General features: G+C 54.0%; 2 protein-coding genes across 3 annotated transcripts; one reads left to right on the top strand and one right to left on the bottom strand.

Moving 5' to 3' along the window:
* The first annotated feature begins 559 nt into the window (after positions 1-559).
* Positions 560-13,733, top strand: Dhx16 (DEAH-box helicase 16). 2 transcript variants are annotated; one of them, XM_028861706.2, is made up of 20 exons: positions 560-928; positions 2,237-2,481; positions 2,585-2,750; positions 3,194-3,250; positions 3,620-3,874; positions 4,027-4,230; positions 4,310-4,504; positions 4,993-5,103; positions 5,212-5,327; positions 6,250-6,460; positions 6,669-6,767; positions 6,870-7,022; positions 8,548-8,688; positions 8,840-9,002; positions 9,127-9,245; positions 9,386-9,453; positions 10,772-10,934; positions 11,012-11,173; positions 12,198-12,371; positions 13,517-13,733. In XM_028861706.2, the coding sequence occupies exons 1-20, from the start codon at positions 722-724 to the stop codon at positions 13,643-13,645; spliced, it is 3,138 nt and encodes a 1,045-aa protein (XP_028717539.1). In that variant the 5' UTR covers positions 560-721; the 3' UTR covers positions 13,646-13,733. The 2 variants fall into 2 exon arrangements, with proteins under 2 accessions (XP_028717539.1, XP_037055771.1); XM_037199876.1 differs by lacking the exons at positions 560-928; positions 2,237-2,481; positions 2,585-2,750; ... (2 more) ...; positions 4,027-4,230; positions 4,310-4,504 and having other exon boundaries at positions 5,012-5,103; positions 5,212-5,337.
* Positions 13,734-13,782: 49 nt separating this feature from the next.
* Positions 13,783-18,055, bottom strand: C16_21H6orf136 (chromosome 16_21 C6orf136 homolog). Its single transcript, XM_028861707.2, has 6 exons — positions 17,852-18,055; positions 16,256-16,660; positions 15,833-15,921; positions 15,475-15,675; positions 14,159-14,228; positions 13,783-14,071 (listed from the first exon to the last, which is right to left on the bottom strand). Exons 1-6 carry the CDS (start codon positions 17,921-17,923, stop codon positions 13,958-13,960), a joined length of 951 nt encoding a protein of 316 aa, XP_028717540.1. The 5' UTR covers positions 17,924-18,055; the 3' UTR covers positions 13,783-13,957.
* Between the last annotated feature and the right edge of the window lie 165 nt (positions 18,056-18,220).

Here is an 18,220-nt window from a genome sequence, read left to right as displayed (position 1 = left end):
TCTTGCACACACCTGGTACAGATATGCAGACAAACACACATGCACGTAAAATAAATAAGCATGTTTTAAAAAAAAATCTGAAGATACCGGAACTCCCACCCAACTTACATATTTCTAGTAAGTTATCTTTAGATTATTTTTAATATTTTTAACTATGTGTTGTGAGCATGTGCACATTATGTGTTTGTGTGTATGTGTGTGAGTGAGTTCAGGTGTCATTAGAAACCAGAGGTGTGGGATCCCCCTGGAGCTGGAGTTATAAGGTTGTGAGGAACGTGGGTGCTGGGAATCGAACTCGAGTTCTCCGAGCAATCTCTTCAGCACCTTATTATATGTCTTGTTTCCCTAAACCTGATTTGTATTCCTTTATACCAAGCTGTGGAAACCATCTAGTAAGCAGGGCCTGGAGAGAGGGTTTGTGTTGACTGAACGCAGCATCCGCGCACGGACCATCGGGGGCGACAGAGAGCTTGCACCCGAGTGCCCGGAAAAAGGCTGCGCGATTTGAACCCGCCCAGCCACCGTTAAGCTCTGGCCGGAAGAGCGCAACTCTTTCCGGGTTTCGCCGTTCTGGAAGACAGTTTAGGGCTACCCAGCCCCGCACTCTGGACTAAGTAGTCTCCAGGCAGCCGGTGCGGGGCCGTGGCGCTGCAGACCTCTCCTGGCCCCGCTGCCGTCCTGGCTGTTCCGCGGCTGCGCGCGCGGAGCGGGACGCGTCGCCATGGCGACGCCGGCGGGGCTGGAGCGATGGGTGCAGGAGGAGCTGCACTCGGTGCTGGGGCTGAGCGAGCGGCACGTCGCGCAGTTCCTGATCGGCACGGCGCAGCGCTGCGCCTCGGCCGAGGAGTTTGTGCAGCGCCTGCGCGACACCGAAACTCTGGACCTCGGCGGGCCGGCGCGGGACTTCGCGCTGAGGCTCTGGAGCAAGGTGTGTGCCTTCGCGGCGGCCCACTCGCAGCTGAGTTAGGCGGCTTCACGCACACTCATCTTTTGTTTTGAGACGGAGGGTAGCTTTCTATTCTAGGATAGCCTGGAACTTTCAGTGCAGTACACAGGCAGGCTTCGAACTTGCAGAGAGCCTCCCATAACAGAGAGGCCTGCCACTCCTGGCTGAGCCAAACATCTGTCTTTTGTGCTCTGTTACCTAGGTACTGTGCTAGGTGCTGCTGGGCTTACAGCTCTGTGAAGACTTAGGAGAGAGGGATCCGCATACATGTGTAAACCTAGGGCCGCGTTAGTTACAGTACATACTCCAGGGCTGAGGATGTATCTCAGTCGGTAGAGTGCTTGTGTAGCATGCAGTAAGCCTTGGATTCAACCCCAAGAACCGGGAGAAGCCACTGAGAAGAACAGAGCTTTGGGAATTAGCAATTCAGAACCAGGATGGAGGCTGGGAGAGATGGCCCAGCAGTCAAGAATCCTTGTTGCTCTTCCGGAACTGAATTCTCAGCAGCCGGGTCTAGTGGCACACAACGACCTGTAATTACAGCTCCAGGGGGATCTGATGCCTCCTTCAGGCCTTTGCCAGGTACCCGTACGCATACCCATAAATAAGTAAAAAATCAAGAAAATGAGTTGTACGATGTAAACTACTCGAACGCAGGGCCATTTTTCTCCCTATTGTGGGGCTGGAGAGATGGCTCAAAGATTAAGATCACTGGCTGATCTTCCAGAGGACCCAGGTTCAATTCCCAACACTCACATGGCAGCTTAACAACTATCTGTAACTCCAGTTCCAGGGGATTCAACACAGACACACAGGAAAGCAAAACAGAGTGCACACAAAAATAAGCCAGGTGGTGGTGGTGGTGGTGGTGGTGGTGCTGCTGCTGCTGCATCTTCAATCCCGCATTTGGGAGGCAGAGCCAGGCGGATCTCTGTGAGTTTGAGGCCAGCCTGGGCTACAGAGTGAGATCCAGGACAGGCACCAAAACTACACAGAGAAACCCTGTCTCAAAAACAAACAAACAAACAAACAAAAAATTAAAAAAAATTCCATTGTGTGTGGATGTCCATGTGCGGATGACAGAGGACAGCCTGTGGGTATTGGTTCTTGCCTTCCACCGTAGGGCAGTTTTCAATCATCCTTTGCTAAATGGATTCCTTGAAGGATGCTCAGAGCTGAGGCCCCCGTTGAGCTGAGGCCATGGAGCAGAGAATGAAGAAGGCTGGTTTAAGAAATCAGCAGATGGGGGTGCTGAAGTCGGGAGCTGCTTGTTTTCTCTTCTGCTGACAGGTGCCGCGGAAGGCCGTGGTAGAAAAGCCAGCTCGGGTAGCTGAGCGGGAGGCCCGAGCCCTGCTGGAGAAGAACCGGTCTTATAAGTTGCTGGAAGACAGCGAGAGCAGTGAGGAGGCCGTGGGCAGGGATGGGAGCAGCCTCCAGAAGAAGCGGAAAAGACGGAAACACCTCAGGAAGAAACACCACGAGGAGGAGGATGAAGAGGAGGAAGAGGTTTCCGAGGCGGGGAAGAGGAAGACAGGGTAAGTCAGAAGTGAGGAGAGAGGGAGCCGGAACACCTGGTTGCTGCTATGGGGTTGATAATCTTTCTCGGTAACCCTCTTTGATGCATTGGGCTGGATTCAGGGGGAGTAAATCACCCGCGGAGGAGAAGCCAGCCTCAGAGGATGAGTGGGAGCGGACAGAGCGTGAGCGTCTTCAGGACTTGGAGGAACGGGATGCCTTTGCAGAGCGGGTTCGGCAACGGGACAAGGACCGGACCCGGAATGTCCTGGAGCGGTCAGATAAGAAGGTGAGTTGAGGGCCGGAGAGGTGGCTCAGTGGATAAGAACACTTACTGTTCTCGCAGACGACCCTGGTTCAGTTCCCAGCACCCCCATGGATAGGGGATCCAACTCCTCTGACCTCCTTGTACACCAGGCACACACGTGGTGCACACACATGCATGCAGGCAGAACACTCACTCATACACAGAAAATAAAATATTTACCAAAAAGGTGAGTTGAAGAACACTGGGCAGATCTGGGTTTGTTTGCAGAGATGTCTCTGGGAAGACAAGCGTTGTCACTAGGGTTCCTGGGTGGGGCAGCAGGGTCCTGTGGGCTTTCTGTAAGGCCCTCACTCTTCCCTGGGAAGGGGCAGTAGAGGACATTTGTCATTCTGAGTCTGCGGGGAACGGGTGTAGATGCTCCTGTCCTTGGCCTTATGACTCTCCTCCATGATCTCTTCTTCTAGGCTTATGAAGAGGCTCAGAAACGCCTCAAGATGGCTGAGGAAGACCGGAAAGCCATGGTGAGACCCTGGGTTCAAGAAGCAAGATCCAAAGACAAAAGAAAGACTGATGGAGTGGTTGCCCATAGCGGGAAGGCTACCGAGGGAGTGCGGTGAAATGTGGGTGGGTGATCAGTCTCCAGAGGTCGGGCCTGGCTGACAGGAACCAGCAAAGAATGGGCGCAGAAGGAAGGTTACAAACGCCGACTGCAGGATCGGGTCACAGTGTTTGTGAGTGACCCTGGGCTCTTCCTGTCCCCGAGACTTGAGGAAACACTGAGCAGCGAGTATCAAGGTCTCCCTCCTCCTCTGGGGTTTTCCCACACTCCCGTACGGAGCTGTGTTGCTGCTGGGGTAGGATGGGGACTTGACTCGCCCTCCCTGACCCAGGTCCCCGAGCTTCGCAAGAAGTCTCGCCGAGAATACCTGGCGAAGCGGGAGCGGGAGAAGCTGGAGGACCTGGAGGCGGAACTGGCGGATGAGGAGGTCCTGTTCGGGGATGTGGAGCTGAGCCGTCACGAGCGCAGGGAACTCAAGTACAAGCGACGCGTGAGGGACCTGGCCCGGGAGTACCGGGCGGCCGGAGAGCAGGAGAAGCTGGAGGCCACTAACCGCTACCATATGCCCAAGGAGACTCGAGGACAGGTGGGGGACCCTCTCTGCTCGTGGGTGAGGCAGTGTGGTGGCCGGTCCCTTCCTCTTTCCCTTTCATAGCAGGTAGAAATAATGACAGGGAGGAGGGAGTGGACCACCAGGGCCGCCCCTCTTCCGGCCCTTCAGTGCGCCTGTCTCCATAGCCAGCCCGCGCTGTGGACATCGTGGAGGAGGAATCGGGTGCCCCAGGAGAGGAGCAGCGGCGCTGGGAGGAGGCCCGGCTAGGCGCTGCATCTCTGAAGTTTGGGGCCCGAGACGCCGCCGCCCAGGAGCCCAAGTACCAGCTGGTGCTGGAGGAGGACGAGACCATCGAGTTTGTCCGCGCCACTCAGCTCCAGGGCGACGAGGTGAGAGGAGGGGTCTGGGGTGTCTGTGGTGAGGGCCTCTGCAGAGGGTGGGGACCTCACTCTCCATCCCCTTCCTCAGGAGCCCTCGTCAGTTCCACCCCCATCAGCTCAGGCCCAGCAGAAGGAATCCATCCAGGCCGTCCGCCGCAGCCTGCCGGTGTTCCCCTTCCGAGAGGAGCTTCTGACAGCCATCGCCAATCACCAGGTCCTCATCATCGAAGGCGAGACCGGCTCCGGGAAGACCACACAGATCCCGCAGTACCTCTTTGAGGAGGTCAGTCATTACAGCATGTCACTAAGGGCCCAGGCCTTGAGTCAGTCCTCGCAGACCTTTGTGGGATGGTTAGAGGAGTCCTTCCCTGTCTCACTGCCGTCACATCCATGTCTGGTGTGAGGGAAGAACATACAGGTCTGCCCTGCGAGCAGTGAGAGCTGAAGATCACAAATCCGAACCTCATGCGCCTCACCCCTGCGCGCTCTCTGCCCTGCTTTCCCCCTGCAGGGTCAGAGAACTCGGAGTAAAAACTTGGTTTCCTATTTTTGACCTCCTGTCTCCCATCGTCCCTGGGTACTCCTCAGCCGATCTGTCCCTGGTCAGTTCAAGTCCAGCAGAGCCCTGGGTGTATCCAGAGGTCTGCAGGACTGGCCAGCATCCCCTCGGAGCCCTTGGTTTTCGTCTTGTCTGTCTGTCCTCTTTTCCCTGCCTTCCCTGGCTCAAAGCAGCACGTCCCGCAGAGGAACACCTTTCTTCTCTCTTCGTAGGGTTACACAAAGAAGGGTATGAAGATTGCTTGCACCCAGCCCCGGAGAGTGGCGGCCATGAGTGTGGCTGCTCGGGTGGCCCGGGAGATGGGTGTGAAGCTTGGGAACGAGGTGAGTTCTCTGGGGATTCAGGAGAGGGACGCGGCTCTCACGTTGCTTCATGGTCCCACACCTCAGGTCTGGGCATTGGTCATTCTTCTCCTACTTGTCTCTGACCAGGTTGGCTACAGCATCCGATTTGAGGACTGCACATCAGAGCGGACTGTTCTCCGCTACATGACGGATGGAATGCTGCTGCGGGAGTTCCTGTCTGAACCTGACCTTGCGAGCTACAGGTGCACACGGGTACCTGCCTCTCGTCGGAGGCCACCCCCTCCCTCCTGTGCTGCCCACCCCTCAGAGACTCGTGTTTCCTTTCATCTCTTCCTCCCCGCCTCGGAGCCAGTTGGCATTTTGAGACACGGTTTCACTCCATAGCCCAGGCAGGCCTGGAACTCCCTGTGTGGGTCTCAGCACTGAGCTTACGAGCAGGAGCCACCATGCTGAGCAGTGTTTACTTTAAGAAATGTTCTCACTTCCGTCCTTCCAGTAAGAGTAGCTGTTCCTGCCGGGCAGTGGTGGCGCACGCCTTTAATCCTAGCACTTGGGAGGCAGAGGCTGGCGGGTCTCTGTGAGTTCGAGGCCAGCCTGGTCTCCAAATCGAGTTCCAAGAAAGGTGCAAAGCTACACAGAGAAACCCTGTCTCGAAAAACCAAAAAAAAAAAAAAAAAAGAGTAGCTGTTCCTGACTCGTTCCAGTCCTGGCTTCTAGACTCTCCCTGCCTTTTTGGCTTTTTTTACATTTAAAAAAAAAATTGTGTGTGTGTGCATGTGTGTGTGTATATATGCATGTGTGTGTGTGTGTGCATGTGCCATGGTGCATATGTAGGGGTCAGGAGACAGCCTGCAGGAGTCAATTATCCCTTCACCATGTAGGTGCCAGGGATCAAACTGGGGCCGTCAGGCTTGGTGGCCGGCGCCTCCACTGTTGAACCATTTTACCATCACCAGCTTGACTGCTTTTCTTGGCCGGGGCCAGGATGGGCTACGGATCACAGAACCCTGGCCCTTGCTCACCCTCCATCAGAATCACATCATTGGAATGCTTCACTTCTCCTCTCCTCAGCCCCACCCCCGTTCACGCTTAGGGCCCTCCGTCTCTCCCTTTGACCCAGCTACCTGCGGTCTGGTCCCTCACCATGCTGCGTTTCCTCCCCAGTGTGGTGATGGTGGACGAAGCTCACGAACGGACCCTGCACACGGACATCCTCTTTGGGTTAATCAAGGATGTTGCTCGATTCCGCCCTGAGCTCAAGGTCCTGGTAGCCTCAGCCACACTGGACACTGCCCGTTTTTCCACCTTCTTTGATGACGCCCCCGTCTTCCGAATCCCTGGACGAAGGTTTCCAGTTGACATCTTCTATACCAAGGTGCCCTTTGGGGGGATGGGCTTCACTGTAGGCAGAGGAGGTGGGACGTTCAGGAGGTTCCAAGGGAAGGATCTGATGGGACATGGGGCGGGGTGGGGTGGGGGTGGTGAGGGGGTGGTGAGGGGTGGGGGTGGGGTAAAAGATACACTGAGCAGAGAGGAGCCTGAGCTGGTGGCGCTCTGTGACCCTGAGTCTTCCTCCTCCCCAGGCCCCCGAGGCTGACTACCTGGAAGCCTGTGTGGTGTCTGTGCTGCAGATCCACGTGACCCAGCCACCTGGGGATATACTGGTGTTCCTAACAGGACAGGTGTGTGCTGTGGTGGGAGTGGGTAGAGAGTTTCTGGGAAGGATGGGGCTGGTGTGCGGATCCTGGGACTCGAGGACTCCTGCCCTTTTGCTCCACATTCAGGAGGAGATTGAGGCCGCCTGTGAGATGCTCCAAGACCGCTGCCGCCGACTGGGTTCCAAAATCCGGGAGCTCTTGGTGCTGCCTATTTATGCCAACCTGCCCTCGGACATGCAGGCTCGCATCTTCCAGCCCACACCCCCCGGGGCCCGAAAGGTCAGTGGGAAGAAGCGCACACCATGAGTATTGAGGGAGGCGTGTGCTGGCCCTGCTGGTTGGGGGCGGTTGGACACCGCTGAGGAGTAGTCCTCACCTTCCAGCTGGAGAGAGGTGAAATCAGCGTGAGCTGAGAGATGGCAAGCTTCAGGTGCAGTGGGGAAGCCTTTGTTTGCAAAGACGTAGGATTTGAGTGAACCTTTGAGAAAAATGGCCGGGGGTCCCAGAGGAAAGCTGATGCCTGTCTGAAGTCTGAGAGGGGTGGGTTTGGGAGTCTGAAGTGGTGCCATGCGGGGCCAACGCTGAACAGCCTAGGGCCAAGACAGGCGTTTGAAGCTCTCAGATTTTATTTTTATCTATCTGTCTGTCTGTCTGTCTATCTATCTGTCTATCTATCTATCTATCTATCTATCTATCTATCTATCTATCTATCTATCTATTTTGGTTTTTCAAGACAAAGATTCTCTGTCTAGTCCTGGCTGGCCTGGATCTCACTCTGTAGACCAAAATGGCTTCAAACTCAGAGACCCGCCTGCCTCTGCCTCCTGAGTGCTGGGATTAAAGTCCAGCTGCACTCAGATTTTAAAAACCAAAGGATTTTAAGTAGAGTTATGAACAAACATTCACTGAGAGCTTGGAGATGTGGTCCACTGCCCAGCATGTGTGAGGCCCCAGCGCTGAGGCCCGGTACATGCTGCATGGGGTGGGACTGAGCTGAGGGTATACTGGCGGGCACACAGTGTAGTACAGTATAGACGCACAGTCTGATGGCAGGAGACTGCGGCATGTAAAGGGTATCAGTTTGTATGAGTACAGTGGAGGGATCAGGGCAGCGTGGGAAGGTAGAAGAAGCCTTTTCTAGTGGTGGAAGGGGGTCTGCTCTGTAAAGGCCAGGGCAGAGTAGAGGGAAGAGCGGGGAGGGCCCAGGCTGCCGAGGGGAAGGGCGGGCTGGTGCAGAGCATCTGATAGAAGGATGTGTCTGCAGGAGTCACTGGGGGAGAGCACATGGAGGGCAGGAACAAGCGTGGGAGGGTGGGGGGGTGAGGGAGGGAGGGTGTGGGGTGGGGGGGGTGGGGGGGTCAGAGGAGCAGCCATAGGTGAAGAACCAGTTCAGGCTGTAAGGGGCGTAGACTGGTTCTGTGGTTGGATCTGGGAGTGAACTGCAGGGTTATGTATTTTAAAGGACCATTCTGAATGCTGTGGTAGAAGCGAGGTACAGCGGTAGGGAGACGGGTGAGTAGGCTGTTACCAGAGTGATGTGTGGTGATAGGTACAGGATGGTGCTGGAAGATGAGGGCAGGATCCTGGACATCCCCGTCTTCCATCTCTGGAGAGAAACCCTAAAGAAGAAATTCCGTTTCTTTATTACGCCCCTGCTGACTGCCAGCCCCCTGTGACCCTGCTGTCCGCCTCACCTGTCTCCTGACCTCTGGACACTGTCTCTCTTTGCCCTGTTCCTCACCGCATTGAACTCTCGGGGGATCTGGTGGACTGGGCCACTCCGTGACTCTGCTCTCTTCGTTAGGTGGTTGTGGCTACAAACATTGCCGAAACATCGCTCACCATTGACGGCATCATTTACGTGCTGGACCCAGGGTTCTGCAAGCAGAAGAGCTATAACCCCCGCACCGGCATGGAGTCTCTCACAGTCACGCCCTGCAGCAAGGTCAGCCGCATCTCCAGGAGGTCAAGGGAGACGGGTGGTCCCCACTAAAAGCTTGATCCACAAAGAGCATTGGAGGACAGGGACCAGTGGTTTACATACCCCAGACCTGAGTCAACACCGCATGGCCATGTGTTTGCCTCTTTCTTTCTAGGCCTCAGCCAATCAGCGGGCTGGCCGCGCAGGTCGGGTGGCTGCAGGCAAGTGCTTCCGTCTGTACACAGCCTGGGCCTATCAGCACGAGCTGGAGGAGACCACGGTCCCTGAGATCCAGAGGACGAGCCTGGGCAACGTTGTGCTGCTGCTCAAGAGCTTAGGTGACGGGCCGCCCGAGCCCTCCCGGCGGGGCCGCCCCAGTCCTCACCACGGGGCCGCCCCAGTCCTCACCACGGGGCACTGGTGTTTGTAGGGCTCTCCTCCACTCTTCACTCCTTTCCCCAGGCATCCATGACCTCATGCACTTCGACTTCCTGGACCCTCCACCGTATGAGACCCTGCTGTTGGCTTTGGAACAGCTTTATGCACTTGGAGCCCTCAACCACCTTGGAGAGCTCACCACGGTGAGGAGACAGTGTGGGCTGGGTAGGGTAAAGAAAAGTCCGGTGGCTCCAGGGACCCCTCGGTGGTGGCGCCAAGGGCTCCTGTAGTGGTGGAAGGAACTGGAGGGAAAACTGGCCTCAGCTTTGCCTTTCTCTTTCAGTCTGGTCGAAAGATGGCAGAGTTGCCCGTGGATCCCATGCTGTCTAAAATGATCTTGGCCTCTGAGAAGTAAGTCTTTCACCCACCCAGCCCCTGGCACAAACGGCCATGCCTCCCCAGTCCCAAGTGTCACCTCTCCTTTTCTCTTCATCGTGGTATTTATATATAAATGTTATTTAAGAAGTCTTGCCAGGCGGTGGTGGCGCACACCTTTAAACCCAGCACTTGGAAGGCAGAGTCAGGTGGATCTCTGTGAGTTCGAGGCCAGCCTGGTCTACAGAGTGAGTTCCAGGACAGGCACCAAAGCTACACAGTCTCAAAAAACAACAAAACAAACAAACAAACAAACAAAAAGTCTTACCAGCCCTTTTGAGGCCCTAAAGGGTCTGTGAATCACGGTCCTGTCCTTAATGTGATGGTCAGTGGGCACAGGTACAACCCAGGGCCAGTCATTGTAGCAGAGGCAGAGGCAGGTGGATCCCTGAGTTCAAGGCCAGCCCGTCTGCATTGAGAATTCCAGGCCAGGGAGACCTGCATGAGACCCTCCTTCATAAAGCGAACTTATTAATAAAATAAAACCCAGGACTGTGAATGGAAGGTCTGTCTGTGGTCGGTGCTGGGTGGACTGCTGCTTTTGGAACAGGATGTTAAGATGGGTCTGTGTGGGACCGGCTATAAAAGATTTCTGGCGAGCGGAGACAGCCCACTGGTTAAAAGCACCGACTGCGCTTGCTGAGGACCTGAGTTCAATTCCCAAAACCCACATGGTGGCTCACAACCATCTGTAACTTCAATTCTGACTTCCACAGGCATGTGGCACACAGACATACATGCAGACAAAAAAAATTTATATGTATAAAATAAATAAATCTTTAAAAAAAAAAGATGCCCCTTTGCTATGTTTGAGATCAGAAATCTCGGGGCTGGCGAGATGGCTCAGAGGTTAAGGGCACTGGCTGTTCTTCCAGAATTCCTGAGTTCAATCCCCAGCAACCACATGGTGGTTTACAACCATCTGTAATGAGATCTGGTGCCCTCTTCTGGTGTTCAGGCATACATGCAGGCAGAACATTGTATACATAATAAATAAATAAATCTTTAAAAAAAAAAAAAAGAAAGAAATCTCAGCAGGTGGTGGTGGCATACACCTTTAATTCCAGTGCCCGGAAAGCAGAGACAGGAGGATCTCTGTGAGTTTGAGGCCAGCCTGGTCTACAGAGTGAGATCCAGGACAGCCAGGACTACACAGAGAAACCCTGTCTTGGAAAAAAAAGGAAAAGAGAGAAGAGAGAGAGATCAGAAGAGAGAGAGGGAGCTCAGAGACTCCGTGTGCCCTGTTTGTTCTTGCTGCCCTGGTCTGCCCTCGCCTCTTGCTGCCCCGCCCCAGGTACAGCTGTTCAGAAGAGATCCTGACTGTGGCCGCCATGCTGTCCGTCAACAACTCCATCTTCTACCGGCCCAAGGACAAGGTCGTCCATGCCGACAACGCCCGTGTCAACTTCTTCCTCCCTGGGGGAGACCACCTGGTTCTGCTGAATGTGTACACACAGGTCACTGGGCAAGTGGGAATTTGGGAGATGGGGGATACTTCCGTCCTGATGTGTACTGAAGGCCTTTGTCTTCACAGTGGGCTGAGAGCGGCTACTCTTCTCAGTGGTGCTATGAAAACTTCGTACAGTTCAGATCCATGCGCCGAGCCCGGGATGTGCGAGAGCAACTGGAGGGGCTCTTGGAGCGTGTGGAAGTTGGCTTGACTTCCTGCCAAGGAGACTACATTCGTGTGCGCAAGGTCAGTGGTTTTGTTGTTAATGTTTTGGTTTGTCTTTCTTTTTCCTAGTCTCTTCATTTTTTTCAAGACAGGGTTTCTCTGTGTAGCCTGACTGTCCTGGAACTTGCTCTGTAGACTAGGCTGACCTTGAACTCAGAGATTTGCCTGCCTCTGCCTCCCCAGTGCTGGAATTAAAGGTGTGTGCGCCACCTGGAATCCTGTTGTTCTTGTCTTTCATGTATGGTGTAGGTCTATGTGTAAGTCAGTGGACAACCTGCAGGAGTCACTATGTTATAAGACAACTTTTCCTGGGCAGACACGTCTCTTACCACAGAGAGGGAGCCCACAACAGACCAGAGTCTAACCTGGTGAACCAGTGAGTTCTATTTGGGTTACTCATAGGAATATGAGTGAGGGATTACTGGGTTACCAGAAGCAGAAATGACTCAAAGACAGCTGCATCACCAAAGCCCATCCCACTGTGGGTGACTCTCACAGAAGCTGGGAACCTAGAGCACACTGCACACCCTGCAGGCATCTTGGCAGGTTGGAAAGTGTTCTTTCCAGGTGACTCAGTTGGTCTAACATCTTAGGTAGCTCTGTTGGTTTCTGTTTCTTCCATACAGCTGGTCAGATCTCAGGAGTCTTCTTTGCAGCTTTGTGTCTGAGAGGGACACAGTGTTTATTGATCACTCTGGCAGGAAGGAGCCTAGTGAATCTGGTCAGTTTTTGGGACTCCCTCAAGCTGTTTTGAGTTGTTTAAAGAGCTTCTCTGCAGGGTGGAATGTTTCAATCTCAGAGGAAACTGTTAAACAGCACACTTCTTTCCTCAACCGTATCACCATGCCGCTCTGAGGGCACACAGCTTCCTGCCAAAGCTCTCTTCCCTGCGTGTTTACGGAAGCCCATTCTTCCCTAGATAGCATGTGTTGGTGGGTTCTTCACGGATTCCTCCCTTTTCAACTTCTCCAGAAGCCTGAGCTCAGAGGTGGTAAGTGGAGGCCTGCAAATGGTACCTGACCTTGTTTCCTTGCCTGCTCCTTAGGCTATCACTTCGGGTTATTTTTACCACACGGCAAGGCTGACTCGGAGCGGCTACCGCACAGTGAAGCAGCAGCAGACAGTGTTTATCCACCCCAACTCCTCTCTCTTTGAACAGCAGCCACGCTGGTTGCTCTACCATGAGCTCGTCTTGACCACAAAGGAGTTCATGAGACAGGTAAGGGCTATCGCTTGCTCCGATGAGGGGAGACAGTATGCTGGCATCTTAAGCTCAACTCCTGTTTCCGGGACTGGCATTGAAACAAGAAGGCCTGTTAGTTTAATGTAGGGTCAGGTGTAATCAAGTTTAATGTATGCTTGGGATGTAGCTCAGTGGTGCAGTCTTTGGCACCATTACAAATAAATACAAAAGATCTTTTCCTGCAACTGTTAAGCCTTCTAAGGTCTGAGAATTCAATTCATTTCATTTCATTCAATAAATATTTGAAGCTGTGCCTGATGGCCTAGGTCTGTAGTCCCTGGTCCTGAAGGTGAGGCAGAAGGATAATACATTCAAGGTCTGCCTACATAACGTAGTGAGACCCTTTCCCAGAATAAAAATGTGGGGCTGGAGATGGCTCGGCAGTTTAGAGCACTCTGTTCTTGCAGAGGACCCGGGTTCAGCTCCCAGCTCCCATAGAGCAAGCGGCTCAGGTAACTGCCTGTACTCCAGTTCCAGGGGTCATCCATCACCCCTCTGGCCTCTGCAGACACTGCATTCATGCTCATACTCAAACACCCACACACATAATCAAAAACAATAAACAGAACTAGAGAGATGGCTCAGCAGTTAAGAGCACTGACTGCTCTTCTAGAGGACCTAGGTTCAATTCCCAGCAACCACATGGTGGCTCACAACTGCCTACAACTCCAGTTCCAGGGGATTTGACACTCTGTTCTGGCCTTTCGGGCACCAGGTATGCACGTAATATACAAACCTATGTGCAGGAAAAATACCCATACACATAATTTTTTTTTAATGTGGACAAAAGAGCGGGAGTGCTGGGGATATCTCAGTGAGTCTTCTGCAGCAAGATGAGACCCTTGGTTCATGTCCAGATCAATAAAATGTGCACCAAGTGCTGGGGCCACAGAGACACCTGAAGCAGAAGTCTGCCCTGAGGGACAGGCTGTTCTGGGGCTCACTCACCTGCTGTCTTGAGCATGTCAGAGTGCATCTGCCCTGTTAGCATGAACAGCCAGGTGCCTTTTCCTTGCCCTCAATCAAAGGGGAAAGAAGCCTTTTTTTTTTTTTTTAACCACACAATTAAGATTCTGGTTTGGAAGTAAAGGAACCCTGTTGATCTCTGCTCCCTCTTACAGGTGTTGGAGATTGAAAGCAGCTGGCTTTTGGAGGTGGCCCCCCACTACTATAAGGCCAAGGAACTAGAAGATCCTCATGCTAAGAAAATGCCCAAAAAAGTAGGCAAGACACGAGAGGAGCTGGGCTAGAGGACGACCAACGGACCGGACCACACAGCTTCCTTTTCCTTCCATACTTTATTTAATATCTAGTAAATAAAATTATTTTTGGAATGAAGTGTGTGGGAACTTGGGGACCCAGAGAAAGTGACATGAAACTCTACCTCCTTGTTTCTTAAACTTTATTATTTACAAATTAAATTACACAGCAGCTTTTCACAGCATGAGATGGGAAGAAGGAAGGAGAGCGGAGGGAGGTGGTGGGCTCTGGACATTCCTGTCCACCTTCACCTCCTCTTGTGCGTAGCAAAGTCTTCAGTGATGCCTTCACCGAAGTGTGGGTCAGGCCTTGGAACACATGTGCAAGTTGGGCTCTGGCTCTGACAGCCCCAGGGCCACCAGAGCTCCCACCAGCAGCTTCTTCACAGGCGTTGGAGGTGAGTGTGAAGGCGTCAGCTGCAGAGACAAGTTAAGTTAATGGAGGCAGGGGAGGAACAGACATGTTCTACCCTTCACCCCACCCCACCTAGTCCCAACACCCACCTTGTCCAGGTGATGGCGACAAATGAGGCCACTGGAATTCAGGTAGAAGGTGGAATAGGCATCGAAGGTCCTGGAGAGGGGAGCAGCTTATGAGGGAGGTGAGGCATCCCAGGGAACCCAGACACCCCACTGTGCCCAGCCACCTAGGAACTCAAGACTCCCAGTGCTCAGGTTGGACTCAGAGCAGTTAAATCAGAGTGCCTTCTACAGAAGACCTGAGATCATCCTGTGCTGCCAAGTCGGTGGACCACTAGTTGTTTAGAGTGTGGGGGTGGTGAGTGCATGTGCCACAGCAGAAGACAACTGGGCAGCTGGTCCTCTCCCCCATCGTGTGGTTACCAGGCATTGAACTACGGCTGTCAGGCCTGGAGGCAAGCACCTTTACTCACCCCGGAAACATCTCACTGGTCCAGAAATCATTCATTTAATAATTTGGGGGGATGTACCAGCCAGAAACTTAACCATGTACTTCACCTAGGGTTGTAAAACTAAATTTAGGATGCAGTATTTTTATTCATTTGGCCTTTAATTCCTGGTCCTCCAGGAAGCAGGAATAGTTTGCTCAGTAACTAAGTACTTATCACTTGTCAGGTCCAAGTAGCACAGGAAGAAAACTGAAGTTTGGGGATTTTTTTTTTTCTTTCAAGACCGCTTGTCCTGGAACTCGCTTGGAGACCAGGCTGGCCTCAAACTCAAGAGATCCACTTGTCTCTACCTCCCTAGTGCTGGGATTAAAAGGGTTTGTTACCATGGCTGGGCAGGGATTTCTTTTTTTTTTTTCTTTTTTGTTTGTTTTGTTTTTTGAGATAGAGCTTCTCTGTGTAACAGCTCTGGCTGTCCTGAAACTTGCTTTATAGACCAGGATGGCCTCAAACTCAGAGATCCAATTGCCTCTGCCTCTCCCACAGAAGAGATCTGATTCTCACACACTGTCTTCTGAACCTTCACTTACATGCTATGATGTGTACTACCACATGCACACAAACACACAAAAATAAATTTTTTAAAAATTAAAAAAATAAACTAAGCTGGGCGGTGGATACGCCTTTAATCCCAGCACTTGGGAGGCAGAGGCAGGCAGATCTGAGTTCAAGGCCAGCTTGGTCCACATGAGTGAGTTCCAGGACAGCCAGGATTGTTGTATAGGGAAGCCTTGTCTCAGAAAACAAAAACAGAAAACCAATAAAATAAAATCTCTACCCTCAGGAAATCTACAGCCAAATCAGGATAAGTCAAGGGCTGCTGGGAGACAAGATCACCAACTTCCAAGACAGCAGCAATATTAGGGAAGCCACTGCCGCTCCTGCCCCTCTTACCGGTAAAGCTCCTCTTTATCACGCCTGTAGAAACGCAGGAAGAGCATATGTATGGGCAGACCTACTAGACGCCAGCGGGCTTGCAGGGTCCAGTTCTCAGGGTGGCGGGTCAGCTGCAGAACCTCCAACTGAAACTGTGCAAAATAGTTCCACGCCAGGAAGCGGCAGAGGGTCAGGGACATAACGTACCATGTCCGGCCCCTGTGAGAGTCAAAGGGAGGGGACATCAGGACTGCAGGACTGGAAAGCCAAGCCGGCTTCTGCTGAAGGAGCAGGGAATGGTGGCCAGGGGCAGCCTAGAACCTCTGAGACAAGGCTCAGCACCAGGTCCTCCTCTCCCTCCCTCCCCACCTCTCACTTGGTACGGATGTTCAGGATCTCATTGATGAATTCCACATCCATTGAATACAGAGTGTAGTCATGGGAACGAAGGAAGAGGGTAGGAAGCTGGGTAAAGAAGACGGCATCAGCTCAGTGGGAAGGAAAGACCCATTTCGGGATCTATGTACTTTATTTTTGAGCCAAGGTGTGTAGCCTCAGAATCCTCTTCCCTCAACCTCCTGTCACCGGTTCGGCTTATTTCTCAGTTATCTATTTTTAGGGTCGTCTAACTTCCACTCCCACCCATAACTGAAAGGTCATCTCCAATTTAACTGTCCTTCATTCAGAGGGACATCCATTCCCTAGGGGGACACTTCACACACAGCTCTAGGCCTGCCTCACGCTGCCAAGAATTCAGTCGACTAGCTTGTCTCCAGTCTTCCCCACTACGCTTGCTTACCTCCTGCCTCAGTCTCTCATACATGACAGCCAGGTGCTCCTCCATACTCTGATCTCTTGATGGGGCAGCAGGGGAGGGGTGGGAAGCTCCAGGAGCTTGGAAAGGTATCAAAGCCCCAGGAGAGGGGCAAGGGGGTCCCTCAAAAAGGCTCCTAAGCCCATCCAGACAACCACTGTGCAGCTCAGGTCCTGGTCCCTCCTCCCGCTTTCCTAGAGGAAGAGCCACCCACAAAGAGTTGAGAGCCTGGACCTGAGAGACAGGTGGCGGGAGAGCCTGAGGAAGAGGGTGGGTGGGAGGAGGATGTGGGGGTGTGAGAGACCAGAGAAGAGGAAAAGATGGAGAAGTGGGTGGGGTGGAGTGGGGCCAGGTGGGTGGGAACGGCAGAGTCCGAGGAGAAAGCTGGTCCTAGAGAGAACAGAAAGAAAAAAGTCAGGTGTCTAGGCTAGGCATGGTGGTACTAGGGAGGCAAGAGAGACAGGACTGCCCAGAGTTCCAGGCCAGCCAAACAAAACATCAGCTGTCTAACGCTTCATCCCAGCCGGGCTGTTAACAAGGTTCAAATCCTACCTGCTCCTCTGGCAGAAGAGAGAACCAGAGGAAGGAGGGATGGAGTCACCACTGTCTCCAGACACGAGGAAAGGGTGTCAGGGAGAAGAGTACCAGTGACACCTTCCCCAACCTTAGGAAAAGCACCTTTACATTTACAGCCCCTCACGAATCAGAGCCAGCTTTACATCTCTGACTCCAAGAACTGTAAGAATATGTTTTATGAATAATTGAAGAACCAGTTTACTGCATGGTGGATGAAGTGATGTGACCTGTAACATGTTCCTGATTCTGAAACAGAGTTGTGCAGGGCAAAGGATATCCGGGTGAAAAGGTATGAATTTTGAGTTCCGACTCTATTGGAACCTCAGGACTTTTTCCCTACGCCCCAGTTTCCTGTAATGGAGAACAGTTAGGCCTCCGGGACCTATAATGAGGGCTATACAGGGTGATGAAGGTAGATTAAACGCCAGCATCCATAAAGTAGCACATAAATGGAAACTATTATCATTCTGGGCCCCACTGAACGACATAACCCCGGCCGACTGCTGAAGCGTGAACTCCTCCGGTCACTAACAGTTACTGCAAGGATGGCAGGTCACCCTGGGTCAGGGCTGATTCCGAGTCCCTTGGCTCCCGGGGCCGGGGGACCCGGGTGCCCGGCCTTGCCCTCCAGGAGCCTTCCCGCCGGGGGCGTGGCAGTGCGGCGGCCCGCACCCCGGAGCCGGGACCGGTCCGCGGGCAGCCTTGCAGCCTGGAGCGCTCTGCAGGTGCAGCGCAGGCCCGCAGTTCCGGCCTCCCCGCCCTGCCCTTCAAATCACCTCCGGGCGCAGGTAACGGCGGAGGCTGGGGCGCGCAGCTGCACCTCACCGGGGACGCCGGTGCCCCGGGCCCCCGGACCCCGGCAGCCTACGCCAACCCCGCGCCCCTAACGCGCGCCGCGCCGGCATGGGAAGGGGCTGCGGGCCACTGCGCCTGCGCCGCCCCGCCCCTCGCCCGGCTCCGAGGAGGGTCTCCGCCCGCCCCCCGCCGCCGCCGCCGCCGCCTCACCTGGGGTCGAGCCTGGTAGGCGCGCAGGCAGGGCCCGAGGCGCCGGGCGGCCCCCCGGCTCGGGCGGTACATGGTGTGCTGGGGGTGAGAGGGCGCCTCCCTCCCGCGTCCCGTCTCCTCACTGGGCAGCGCGCCCCGGGGCCGGCTTCGTGAAGGCAGAGGAGGGAGGGGGGCCGGGGCCGAGGGAGGGAAACGGAGACGCCGTGCGCCTGCGCAGTGTGGGCCCGCCGCCTCCGCCGCCGCGGTGCCGCTGCGCGGGTGTGCGCCTGCGCCTGACGGGCCGAGCAGCGCCTGCGCAGCCCCTGGCCAGGCCTAGCAAAGTCTTGAGTGAAGGTCGAGCTGAATGTGGTTTGATGAGAATGGGGGTGG

Source organism: Peromyscus leucopus, chromosome 16_21 (assembly GCF_004664715.2).
Source record: "Peromyscus leucopus breed LL Stock chromosome 16_21, UCI_PerLeu_2.1, whole genome shotgun sequence".
Classification (NCBI taxonomy): domain Eukaryota; kingdom Metazoa; phylum Chordata; class Mammalia; order Rodentia; family Cricetidae; genus Peromyscus; species Peromyscus leucopus.
The sequence above is the reverse complement of the archived record's forward strand: the minus strand, read 5'-3'. Positions and strand labels throughout refer to the sequence as shown.